General features: G+C 32.4%; 1 protein-coding gene across 1 annotated transcript in view; it reads left to right on the top strand.

Annotated features, from left to right (window-relative positions):
- Positions 1-12,961, top strand: part of DAT (Sodium-dependent dopamine transporter) — a 124,351-nt gene extending 111,390 nt beyond the window's left edge. The window contains exons 8-13 of the mRNA XM_076508269.1: positions 148-260; positions 602-730; positions 1,825-1,924; positions 7,701-7,801; positions 8,626-8,793; positions 9,523-12,961. Coding sequence (XP_076364384.1) covers positions 148-260; positions 602-730; positions 1,825-1,924; positions 7,701-7,801; positions 8,626-8,793; positions 9,523-9,642 — 731 coding nt within the window. The 3' untranslated portion in view covers positions 9,643-12,961. The remainder of the gene's footprint in view (positions 1-147; positions 261-601; positions 731-1,824; positions 1,925-7,700; positions 7,802-8,625; positions 8,794-9,522) is intronic.
- Positions 12,962-13,966: the final 1,005 nt, after the last annotated feature.

The raw sequence follows: 13,966 nt of genomic DNA, 5'->3' as shown, positions 1-13,966 counted from the left end.
TTTAATCATCTAGGGTGGTCACGTGCAATTTAAACTTTGAACACATTAAATTTTAGTTAAACCATTGGTCGATAATTATAATTATAGCTGTTCTAAGATAATGATACGCCATTGCTGTAGTATAAATTGAACTGTGTCTTTGATTAGGCCCAGGACTCGTGTTCATCGTATATCCAGAAGCTATAGCTCTGATGCCAGGTTCGACTTTTTGGTCGGTTATTTTTTTCCTAATGCTACTCACGCTTGGTTTGGACAGTTCCGTAAGTCTTGTGTTTTTGTATAATAGCATCAGATTAGTAGCGAATGTGTAGCAAAAGAAAAAAGTGATTTTCTTTAATGAGCTTTAGAATTAGCATTGAGCCTACTTTGTTTCCGGTGGTCAAAGAACAAAAACAATAAGTCTGTAATACTGTTTAAATAAAGCAGTAGTTACTAATGTAATACTGTTTTTTGTTTCTGTTTTTTCTTTCCGTTAGAGAGACAAATAAAACACTAATTTGATAAATAATCAACTGTTGTATTTACCACCACGTGCGTGCGTTTTCATTTTAAGCGTTTTAAGTTTTTGTGTACTAAGGCTTATTCGTGAAATTCGTTCCAGTTTGGAGGCTCAGAAGCTATTATTACAGCTCTAAGTGACGAATATCCAATCATCAAACGGAACAGAGAAATTTTTGTTGCCTGTTTATTTTCTCTCTACTACTTGATCGGGTTGGCCAGCTGTGCACAGGTAGTGACATCTAGTAAACTTTGTATTCATTATAAAACATAAATTAATGTTGTTATGGTAAATACTACGTTACTCATTTGTTATATTTGAAAATTTAATTTGAAATATTTGTTTAAACAATCTAGAAATATTAGAATAAAATATCCATTATACAATCATTCGGATGTCCAACTGTTGTGTTGAGAAATAAATAATTAAAGACAAAGGAGATAAAAGTTTTAACTAGCCTTGAAGAAACAACATTATGACGATGACGTCACGGTTATTATTTCAAAAATAAGGATTATTTACAGGATAAAAATAATCTGATTGTTTCTAGTTCAGCATGAAAACAAACCCCACCTATAAGTTAATGGATTACAATATACTGTATTCTTCATTATATGGTTTTACTGTAATACGTAGAACAAACAACGACGGTCATGACTGATATATAACACTATGTAATAAAATATTTACTTTTACTTGTTCCTAGGTAGAAAGTGTTATTTCCCAATTGCTTATTCCTAAAGAAAATGGAAAAGACCTATTTTTCTCTCCAAACTTTGTTTTTGTGACCTGGGATCGTATAACTAAAACATGATGGGAGACTATATTTGAGGGCTGATTCATGAAAGTGATTTACATTACAGTCGCAAATCTCGAAAAACTACTCACTTCTAAACATTTTTGTATAACTCTAGCATAAATACATGTAAATCGTGATTCATATATTGTTTTATTCAGACCTTATGTAAATGAAAATGTGCTAATTTGCCCGTTTTTACATAGAAAATAGGTTAATTTCTAAATTTCATTATCCAGGTCACAAAACAAAGTTTGAAGGGAATAATGGCAAAAGGGAATAACAACAGAAGCAATTAAGAAATAACACACACTATCCAGGAACAAAATTTGTGTTACATCGTCTTACACACGATAATGATACAACGAACCTGAATCGTTTCTTATCTGCATATTTGGATACAAAACTTTCTTACGGTTCGGAAGACCACGTTATTAGCTTGGGAACTTTTCACTCTGAAAATAAACCACAGTCATAGGCTAAGGTATTTTAAAACAAAGTTATTTCAAAATGTTTGAAACGTTCACAGGGTGGTGGTTACGTTGTGTCTCTACTGGATCGTTATGCAGCTGGTTACTCCATTCTGTTCGCTGTTTTCTTCGAATCCCTTGCAGTATCTTGGATTTATGGTAGGTCTAGTGTATACCACATTACCATGAACATACACCATGTCTAGTATAATACCAGGCTACTTTGAACATACACCATGTCTAGTATAATACCAGGCTACTTTGAACATACACCATGTCTAGTATAATACAAGGCTACTTTGAACATACACCATGTCTAGTATAATACCAGGCTACTTTGAACATACACCATGTCTAGTATAATACCAGGCTACTTTGAACATACACCATGTCTAGTATAATACCAGGCTACTTTGAACATACACCATGTCTAGTATAATACAAGGATACTTTGAACATACACCATGTCTAGTATAATACAAGGATACTTTGAACACACACCATGTCTAGTATAATACCAGGCTACTTTGAACACACACCATGTCTAGTATAATACAAGGCTACTTTGAACATACACCATGTCTAGTATAATACAAGGCTACTTTGAACATACACCATGTCTAGTATAATACAAGGCTACTTTGAACATACACCATGTCTAGTATAATACAAGGCTACTTTGAACATACACCATGTCTAGTATAATACAAGGCTACTTTGAACATACACCATGTCTAGTATAATACAAGGCTACTTTGAACATACACTATGTCTAGTATAATACAAGGCTACTTTGAACATACACCATGTCTAGTATAATACAAGGCTACTTTGAACATACACCATGTCTAGTATAATACAAGGCTACTTTGAACATACACCATGTCTAGTATAATACCAGGCTACACTGAACATACACCATGTCTAGTATAATACCAGGCTACTTTGAACATACACCATGTCTAGTATAATACCAGGCTACTTTGAACATACACCATGTCTAGTATAATACAAGGATACTTTGAACATACACCATGTCTAGTATAATACCAGGCTACTTTGAACATACACCATGTCTAGTATAATACCAGGCTACTTTGAACATACACCATGTCTAGTATAATACAAGGATACTTTGAACATACACCATGTCTAGTATAATACAAGGATACTTTGAACACACACCATGTCTAGTATAATACCAGGCTACTTTGAACACACACCATGTCTAGTATAATACAAGGCTACTTTGAACATACACCATGTCTAGTATAATACAAGGCTACTTTGAACATACACCATGTCTAGTATAATACCAGGCTACTTTGAACATACACCATGTCTAGTATAATACAAGGCTACTTTGAACATACACCATGTCTAGTATAATACCAGGCTACTTTGAACATACACCATGTCCAGTATAATACCAGGCTACTTTGAACATACACCATGTCTAGTATAATACCAGGCTACTTTGAACATACACCATGTCTAGTATAATACCAGGCTACTTTGAACATACACCATGTCTAGTATAGTACCAGGCTACTTTGAACATACACCATGTCTAGTATAATACCAGGCTACTTTGAACATACACCATGTCTAGTATAATACAAGGATACTTTGAACATACACCATGTCTAGTATAATACCAGGCTACTTTGAACATACACCATGTCTAGTATAATACCAGGCTACTTTGAACATACACCATGTCTAGTATAATACCAGGCTACTTTGAACATACACCATGTCTAGTATAATACAAGGATACTTTGAACATACACCATGTCTAGTATAATACCAGGCTACTTTGAACATACACCATGTCTAGTATAATACCAGGCTACTTTGAACATACACCATGTCTAGTATAATACCAGGCTACTTTGAACATACACCATGTCTAGTATAATACAAGGATACTTTGAACATACACCATGTCTAGTATAATACAAGGATACTTTGAACACACACCATGTCTGAGTATAATACCAGGCTACTTTGAACACACACCATGTCTAGTATAATACAAGGCTACTTTGAACATACACCATGTCTAGTATAATACAAGGCTACTTTGAACATACACCATGTCTAGTATAATACCAGGCTACTTTGAACATACACCATGTCTGAGTATAATACAAGGCTACTTTGAACATACACCATGTCTAGTATAATACAAGGCTACTTTGAACATACACCATGTCTAGTATAATACAAGGCTACTTTGAACATACACCATGTCTAGTATAATACAAGGCTACTTTGAACATACACCATGTCTAGTATAATACAAGGCTACTTTGAACATACACCATGTCTAGTATAATACAAGGCTACTTTGAACATACACCATGTCTAGTATAATACAAGGCTACTTTGAACATACACCATGTCTAGTATAATACAAGGCTACTTTGAACATACACCATGTCTAGTATAATACAAGGATACTTTGAACATACACCATGTCTAGTATAATACAAGGCTACTTTGAACATACACCATGTCTAGTATAATACAAGGATACTTTGAACATACACCATGTCTAGTATAATACAAGGATACTTTGAACATACACCATGTCTAGTATAATACAAGGATACTTTGAACATACACCATGTCTAGTATAATACAAGGCTACTTTGAACATACACCATGTCTAGTATAATACAAGGCTACTTTGAACATACACCATGTCTAGTATAATACCAGGCTACTTTGAACATACACCATGTCTAGTATAATACAAGGCTACTTTGAACATACACCATGTCTAGTATAATACAAGGCTACTTTGAACATACACCATGTCTAGTATAATACAAGGATACTTTGAACATACACCATGTCTAGTATAATACCAGGCTACTTTGAACATACACCATGTCTAGTATAATACAAGGATACTTTGAACATACACCATGTCTAGTATAATACAAGGATACTTTGAACATACACCATGTCTAGTATAATACCAGGCTACTTTGAACATACACCATGTCTAGTATAATACAAGGATACTTTGAACATACACCATGTCTAGTATAATACCAGGCTACTTTGAACATACACCATGTCTAGTATAATACCAGGCTACTTTGAACATACACCATGTCTAGTATAATACCAGGCTACTTTGAACATACACCATGTCTAACGTTATACTACCTTGAACATACACCATGTCTAGAGTTATGTTACACTACCTTGAACATACACCATGTCTAGAGTTATGTTACACTATCTTGAACATACACCATATGTAGTGTAACGTTACACTACCCTGAACATACACTATGTGCACTGTAATGTTACATACACCTTGAACATACACCATGTCTAGAGTTATGTTACATTACACCCTGTCTAATGTTGTACAACCTTGAATATAAACCATGTCTAGACTAGTTACACTATATATTGAACAAACTTACTTTTACAGTAATATTACACTATCCCGAAGATACACCACTTATAGAGAAATGTTTCACTATGTTTAATCTATTGTAATATTACTATTACCTGAATATATGTACAATTGTTGTAATATAAGTAAAATGCTGATGAGTATGTTTCATATTTATTTTCTTTGCAACTGCTTCTGTCTTTCGAAGAACGTTTAAAATCATACTGTCAGAATAACACGATGTGTTTAAAATCATACTGTCAGATATGCACGATATGTTTAAAATCAAACTGTCAGACATAAACGATATATTTAAAATCATACTGTCAGATATACACGATATGTTTAAAATCAAACTGTCAGATATACACTATGTTTAAAATCGAACTATCAGATATACACGATATGTTTAAAATCGAACTATCAGATATACACGATATGTTTAAAATCAAACTGTCAGATATACACGATATGTTTAAAATCAAGCTGTCAGATATACACGATATGTTTAAAATCATTACTGTCACATATACACGATATGTTTAAAATCATTACTGTCACATATACACGATATGTTTAAAATCAAACTGTCAGATATACACTATGTTTAAAATCGAACTATCAGATATACACGATATGTTTAAAATCAAACTGTCAGATATACACGATATGTTTAAAATCATTACTGTCACATATACACGATATGTTTAAAATCATTACTGTCACATATACACGATATGTTTAAAATCATTACTGTCACATATACACGATATGTTTAAAATCAAATTGTCAGATATAAACGATATGTTATGGCCCGGCATGGCCTAGCGCGTTAAGGCGTGCGCTTCGTAATCTGAGGGTCGCGGGTTCGCGCCCGAGTCGCGTCAAACATGCTCGCCCTCCCAGCCGTGGAGGCGTTATAATGTGACGGTCAATCCCACTTTTCGTTGGTAAAAGAGTAGCCCAAGAGTTGGCGGTGGGTGGTGATGACTAGCTGCCTTCCCTCTAGTCTTACACTGCTAAATTAGGGACGGCTAGCACAGATAGCCCTCGAATAGCTTTGTGCGAAATTCCCAAAACAAACAAACCCGATATGTTTTAAATTAAACTGACTGTCAGATATAAACGATATGTTTAAAATCAAACTGTCAGATATACACGATATGTTTAAAATCAAACTGTCAGATATACACTATGTTTAAAATCGAACTATCAGATATACACGATATGTTTAAAATCAAACTGTCAGATACACACGATATGTTTAAAATCAAGCTGTCAGATATACACGATATGTTTAAAATCATTACTGTCACATATACACGATATGTTTAAAATCATTACTGTCACATATACACGATATGTTTAAAATCAAACTGTCAGATATACACGATATGTTTAAAATCATTACTGTCACATATACACGATATGTTTAAAATCAAACTGTCAGATATACACTATGTTTAAAATCATTACTGTCACATATACACGATATGTTTAAAATCATTACTGTCACATATACACGATATGTTTAAAATCATTACTGTCACATATACACGATATGTTTAAAATCAAACTGTCAGATATACACTATGTTTAAAATCGAACTATCAGATATACACGATATGTTTAAAATCAAACTGTCAGATATACACGATATGTTTAAAATCAAGCTGTCAGATATACACGATATGTTTAAAATCATTACTGTCACATATACACGATATGTTTAAAATCATTACTGTCACATATACACGATATGTTTAAAATCATAGTGTCAGATATGCACGATATGTTTAAAATCATACAGTCAGATATACACTACTGTTCATTTTAGGTTTAATACAAGATTACTATTTCGCGTATATTTTGCGAACGTTAGATTAAGCAGTTATACTGAGGTTAGACTGCGTGTGAATTTAGCCGTAAAGAGCAATTCTTAAACTGAGTTTCACAGTTTTTGTTGTACTAACAGAAATGGAAGAGAATAATTGTCTTGTCAGAGGGTGTTCTGTTCTAAAGGAATTGAGTCCGCTTGTGTGGACTTTGTCGAATAGTAAACAATTATTTAAATATCTATATATAACTATTGTAACCACAAAATAATGTAATTGAAGTTATGACACATTGTATTGTGATAACAGAGTAGAGAAGAAGAATTCGTTTTGTCAACTGGAATCTAAAAATAACTAGACCAGCTTGTGTGGAGTCTTGACGAAAAGAGACGATTATTTACATCTCCAAATACAATTGTGTTACAAATTTTTTTACATATGTTTTACTTGTTTTGAATACATTAAAAAGTATATTGTGTGCTGTCCGTTTATTGTTGAAATTTATTGCTAGCAAGTTACATATACCTGCTGTAACAAATCCGGCCCTATAAATCTCGCCAAACATACAGAGTGCCATCTACCCAGAATAGAAAGTAAATGACCCTAGTACTATAGTGCTATGATACATATGTGTATATATATCACCTTACAAAACAACTTGGGATAATTGTATATGTAGGTATTCGGAGGTTTGCAGGAGATATAAAGGAGATGATGGGGATAGAAGTTGGACTCTACTGGAAAGTTTGTTGGACTTTGGTGGCTCCAATTTGTATTTTGGTAAATTATTTACATAGACCTTTTATGTCTAATACTAGTTAATTCAATATATTGAAAGTGGTATATACAGAGAGAGCGAAACTGTTATTACTTGATCTCAAACATATCACACTACGTTTGAAACAAAAAAATATAATTTTATCTTATAGTGACATAAGTTTCCAGCTCAAGACACGTAAATAAAACATCTATTTTGACAACCTTATTCAGACCTCACTTCGCAGGTAAACTAACATTATTGTTTGATTGATTTAGTTGTATGTTTTTATACAATGCTAATAACCTAAATATTTTTATGGAGAAACTTGTCTGTTACTGCAGAAGTAGCAAATCGGGGAAGAGCCTGAACATTGAGATTTATGTTTAAAATAATAATAATAAATATGTATTAGTTGTTCACATATCCACCACCAGGGCTCAACTGGTTAGAATATTCGACAAATAAAGTTTTTTTAATTTCGAAATATAGAGTAATCGGCTAAAACAAGTATAATATACTTAAATTCGTATGTGACAGAGATACTGAAATAAAGTAATAGGTTACGAGATCGCTAAGTTTTTTGTTGTTGTTTTAGTTTTAGAAGAAACGTCATATTGTTGAATTAATTATCATAAAGTAGGCTTAAGTCTTGTTAAGCCTTTTTATAAAATCGCTAACAAATCCATCCACACTGCAGCATTTTTCTAGTTTTAGTCAAATGACTAAACACTTTTTCATCACACCACACCATTCCTCTATTGGTTAAATACTAATTTTAAAACCATTCCTGTATTGGTTAAATACTAATTTTAAACCTTTAAATTTGCTTTTTATTTTTCAATAGTTGATTATTATATACGGACTCACAGAGTACGAGCCTCTGACATATGAAAACTATATTTATCCACCATGGGCCAACGCCATAGGAATGTGTCTCGCTGCATCGTCTGTTCTGTGTATTCCTGGTGTGGCTGTCTGGCAGATCCTAACAACTCCTGGAACGTTTCTTGAGGTAATCATTTTAATTACTTGCCCACACATCTTAATATCTAATTTAAAATTACACACCTTAATAGCTATGATAATTGAAATCCAGAGAAATATAACTTAATTCCTCTTTCTTTCAACATCTAGAATCTAATCTACACCAGCATCCAATGTATTTCTAACTTAAACTTGGATATGAAAGGAAAAGTAAAATTCTAACCATAGAATTTAACCAAACGTGACACATTCTTTCCTACTAAACCAAGTGGGTGATATTGGTTTCAAGTAACTTCTTGCCGATAAAGATAGAAACTTACCCCATCTATTTGTTTTAAAGACAGTACAAACATTATTGAATAAAATAAAAACTAACTCCAAATTTGTTGTAGAAGTTTCATTTTTAACAAATCTGTACGTTTAACGTTTTGCATTATAATTGTTTAGTATAACAACAAGTCAAACTTATAAAGCATAACTTTATATGTACTCAGATAAAAGCATGACAGAACAACTGTAGCATGTAATGGGAAATGGACAAGATCAGTCAATTTCATTAAGAGGCTTAAAGCATAACAGAAAGTCTGGATAGGGGGAAATAACAGTATCTAGTAGTGAAACAGGCACATTACTTTTATAAACAGGCTTGAAGCATACAAAAAATCCAGACCTTATAAAATAAGTCTGACAAGTAGTGGAAAAAAACACAAAAAAAACACGATCAGTGCCTTTACTAAACGTGTTTTCCATCTTGCAGCGCATCCGAATTTTGACAACTCCATGGCAAGATCGCCAGTTCTGCAACGGGGTAACAAGTGATGTCACACAGACAAAGCTAACCATGCCCACTGGAGGAATTCCATCTGCAAGTGTTTGAGCGATTAAAATTATTGTCTGTAAACGTAAACCTTTGGTGTTCATGGGAGATTTTAGGTATTTTAGTGTATTTTATTTCCACAAGATTAATGTGTTGATAAAGTGCAGCCCACTAGATGACACTGCGGTATGAAGGTAAAAGAAAAACTTTTTTTAATGTATAAAGTGGAATTTCTTTAATAACCACCAATGATATTTATACTGCAGGTATTAGCATAATTTTTCTTTCTATTATTCTAAAAAATACCTATATTAAAGCAGAATAGAAATTACCATCTAGGCTGTTAATTTTTGAAAATGTTTCTTCCACAATGATTGTCTATATGTATCTGTTGGAATGAGCGTGTATAATTTTTCCCATAGACCTCTGTCTCACCCAATCTCTATCTTTAAGTAATGCTATAAACAATTAAATCTGCGATAATAGTAATATTATAATTAATTAATACTTCTAAGTATGACCTGTGTGTCTTATGGTTCGAAGTCTGAGATGTAATTCTCCCAGAACACACACTGCACTTCTAATTTGATATTGTGGCGGGTGTTGGTGGCTGGGTGCCTTCCTCATGATCAATAAAATCTGGATCCTAAGATTTCCTAACCACTTGTGCGTGTTGTTTAGGCTGATAATATCGATTTCTTTCACAGTGTTGTTTCAAACTCTTCTCACTTGCGAGTTATGCTTTTATATAGATTAAAGTGTTTTCTTCGGTGATAATAACGAATGTGAACCAGTTATACAGATCTTTAGCAGCCTTTCTGCACGTCAGAACAGTTATAAACACAGCAACCAGAGGAAACTCAAAGTCTTCAGTTGGTTGTGTTTCCCTACCTTGATATATATGGGCAGATTTGTGTTTATAGTTTAAAAGAAAATTAGATGGCAAAATAAATTATATCAGAACAAAATATCTTGAACTTTCCCTTCGACTGTGATTTCAAACCTATTGTCTTACTAAATCATTAGGCATAACTAGATAAAGTGAAATTAACAGTAAACTTAAGTAGTAACTGCAGGGTTACGCTTAACTAGATAAAGTGAAATTAATAGTAAACTAAGTAGTCTCACTAAGTAACTGCAGGGTTAGGCCTAACTAAATAAAGTGAAATTAAGAGTAAACTTGTCTTACGAGCTAACTGCATGGTTATGCCTAACTAGATGAAGTAAAGTATGAAAAAACTCACTGGTCTTATTAAATTATCACGGGGTTAGGCCTAAATAAATGAAGTAAACACTGATGTTGTTTTAATTACTCTTTATTATTATTATATTATTACTATATTTGGGCATTTTACGTGATTATAATCTTATTCATTAACCTTAATCTAAACTAACTAAAATGACAATTGGCTGAGCATTCTGGAAGATATCACATTTATTCAGTAAGCCTAGACAGAAACATAGCCAGAAAAGTTTATCAGCTATGGCTGAACATTTCAGTGGGATTGTTTCCCCTGTTTTTGTGAGAAGTTATTGTGTAGGCATATAGTTGTTTCAAATATGTTTATTATAAGGGTGAATGTTATTTGTTATACTGAAATACTTAGGCGAAATACCCCCTCCCTTGATAAACTATATGTTTTATCATTTCGAGTGTAAATTATGAATGAAATGGAAAGATTATTTGTAGGACTTTCTACAATGCAGCACTTCGAGCTATCTCTCATAATTATATTGTGTAAACCGGTGTGTTTGTTTCGATGTCTGTAATATTGAAAACAAACGACAACACAGTTTTTAGAACGTTGTTGTTTGTGCCATAGTTTAGTTTGAAGACGCACACAATTCCTTATCGTAGCTAGTGCCAGTTGTTATGTACATGGAAATACGTTTTATATGTGAAAGTACAATACTTAACATGATAGTAAGTTTATACACGTAGCAACAACACTTAACTCTGTATGCGTAAAACTGTCACGAGATGTTTGTGATGTAAACAATTTTCTTAGGTCAGTTCTGAATGTTTTGTCGGTTTCTCATAAATTTATCTGTCAATGTTTCTCATCCACTAAAAATGTCCTCTCAAGGTAAAACAGCTGTAAGTTTATGGACTTATAAAAATAAAATGTGGAGTTTTATTTGATAGTCCAACGTCGATTTATTTGTATTTTGTTTTGTTTTATAAAGAAGAACAAAGACAACTAAAAGGTTCGTAACTTTTAACATGGTGAGATAATCTGATAAAGTACCATTATAAACAATATTTAATCTGGTGAAACAATACGGAGAGATACTATTAGAAATAATGTATGACAATGGTGAGAAAATCTTGAAATATATCATGAGTTACAAAATATAATTATGGTGAGATAATCTGGTAACATGTCACCGGCTACAAAATAAAAGTATGGTGAGATAATCTGATAATATGTTATCAGTTACAAAATATAACTATGGTGAGATAATCCGGTAACATGTCATCAGTAAGAGCGTATAAGTACTGTGTAATTTCACCAGCGAGAAATATTAAGTAACTTGTGAATATAGTACAACTCATTTTTTGTTGTACAATTATATTCATCTCTAAACCTAATACAATCAAATTTCGGACAAATTTGATAAAGGTAATTAGTCGTAAACCTTTGGCCAAAACGCTGGATTTTTTTTGTTCAAAACTTAAAGCAGTCAAATCTTTTATGTATAAATGTTAATTTATGACAGTTTTTACTTAGAAAAATAACTACATGTAGTTATATGTGAATATCAATTAGTTGTAAAACAAATAGGAATATTTATGTTTGTTTGATTATTTAAAAGTTTGTATCGTAATGTGTTGGTAATGAAAGTAGCTGGCCTTTCAATAGCTAAGTATTAATATATCTTGGTATTTGATGTCTGATAAACATTTTGTATCCAAATGTTGCCAATTCTGTTAGAATAGAAATATTTAGTATTTAATAACCACTGATATTACCTTCAAATCATATTTGATAACATAATCGTATTTTCTATGTCATCAAATTATGTTATGTTGTAAAACGTATTGTGTATTTCAACAAACACAAACGTATAGATATATGTGTGATGGTTGGTGTTGCATTAAAAGAAAATTTTGAAGTTTCGATTATTTTTGCAGTGTTAAATGTTGTTTTTTGGCACTCTATAATAGAAAGCACTCACCAATACTTCTGCGCTTAACCCTGACAAGTAAAGGAAAATGAGAATCAAAAAATGGTGTCTCAAGCACACTGATTAAATTGATGATCTGAAGAGACAGAAAGAACTGTCGTAATCTTAAAGCATCTTTGTTCAAGCTTCAAAGTTTTTTTTTAAAAGCTTGCAAAACTTGTACCCAAAATGTTGTAATAAAGATATTTGTGAAACCACCAACAATAGTAATTTATTACGTGATACGATTTTATTTGTTACTCAGTGCTATAACTGCTAGAACCTAGTCTTAAGTTCTGAACAGGAATGTAATTTTACGAAACCAGTGGGGAATGAAATGATAAAAACAATAGTAAAGGCTTAGCCTATTTGAAATTCTTGATGGCGAGGAAAAATAATTACACTCTTATCTATTAATCTTCAATCTTCACCACTTTTACGTTTGTTTACCACTTCTTCAAAAGCCTGATTGTAAGTGTACGACAACAAGAGGTACGTTTTATTTAGGCCTAACAAAATCAATTAAAATATAGCTAAGTGCACTAAAAACAAAGCGCCTGTATGCACATAAGCCTAATTGTATTTGCATTTGTTAGGCATAAAAGTTTCAGTTTTACCAGTTTAATTTTCGAACATACTATGACGAATAAAACAATGAAACACAAGCTGAAACAAAAAAAAAATAATCTAAGACAACAACTCAAAATATTTATTTTGAACATCCGTTGGTAACTATATTTGTGACGCTTCTTGTACCTCAATTACTATAATTAAAATATATACAAGGATGTTGATAGACTGATATTTTTAACACAGAGGTTTACTATTAATAATTTACCTTTTTTTACTTCATAAACTTGTGATACAATCCTATTAAAGTCCGAATTTTCAAATTAATCTGTAGGATAGATGAATTCTGATAAAAAAATACCCGTAGAGAGCAAAAATTAGGAAAGACGTTTTTCTGTAGGACTTTCGTAACGGACAATAAATATTGACGAAAAATCCAATAGATGGCGGGCCTGTTATATTTAAACAATATATTAACACGCAACAATCTGAAAAGCAAAATAAACACATATTAGGTTAATCTTATATGTATTGCTAATCGTGGCGTCTGTCCGTGCGTTTGAGAAGCTGCGCTTTTTGGCAAAGCTCAACATTCACTGAATGAAATGAGGGTAGAACATACATAAATAATAATGCCAAATTATTT

The sequence above is a fragment of the Tachypleus tridentatus genome, chromosome 6, assembly GCF_004210375.1.
Source record: "Tachypleus tridentatus isolate NWPU-2018 chromosome 6, ASM421037v1, whole genome shotgun sequence".
Classification (NCBI taxonomy): domain Eukaryota; kingdom Metazoa; phylum Arthropoda; class Merostomata; order Xiphosura; family Limulidae; genus Tachypleus; species Tachypleus tridentatus.
This window is presented reverse-complemented; position numbering and strand designations above follow the sequence as displayed.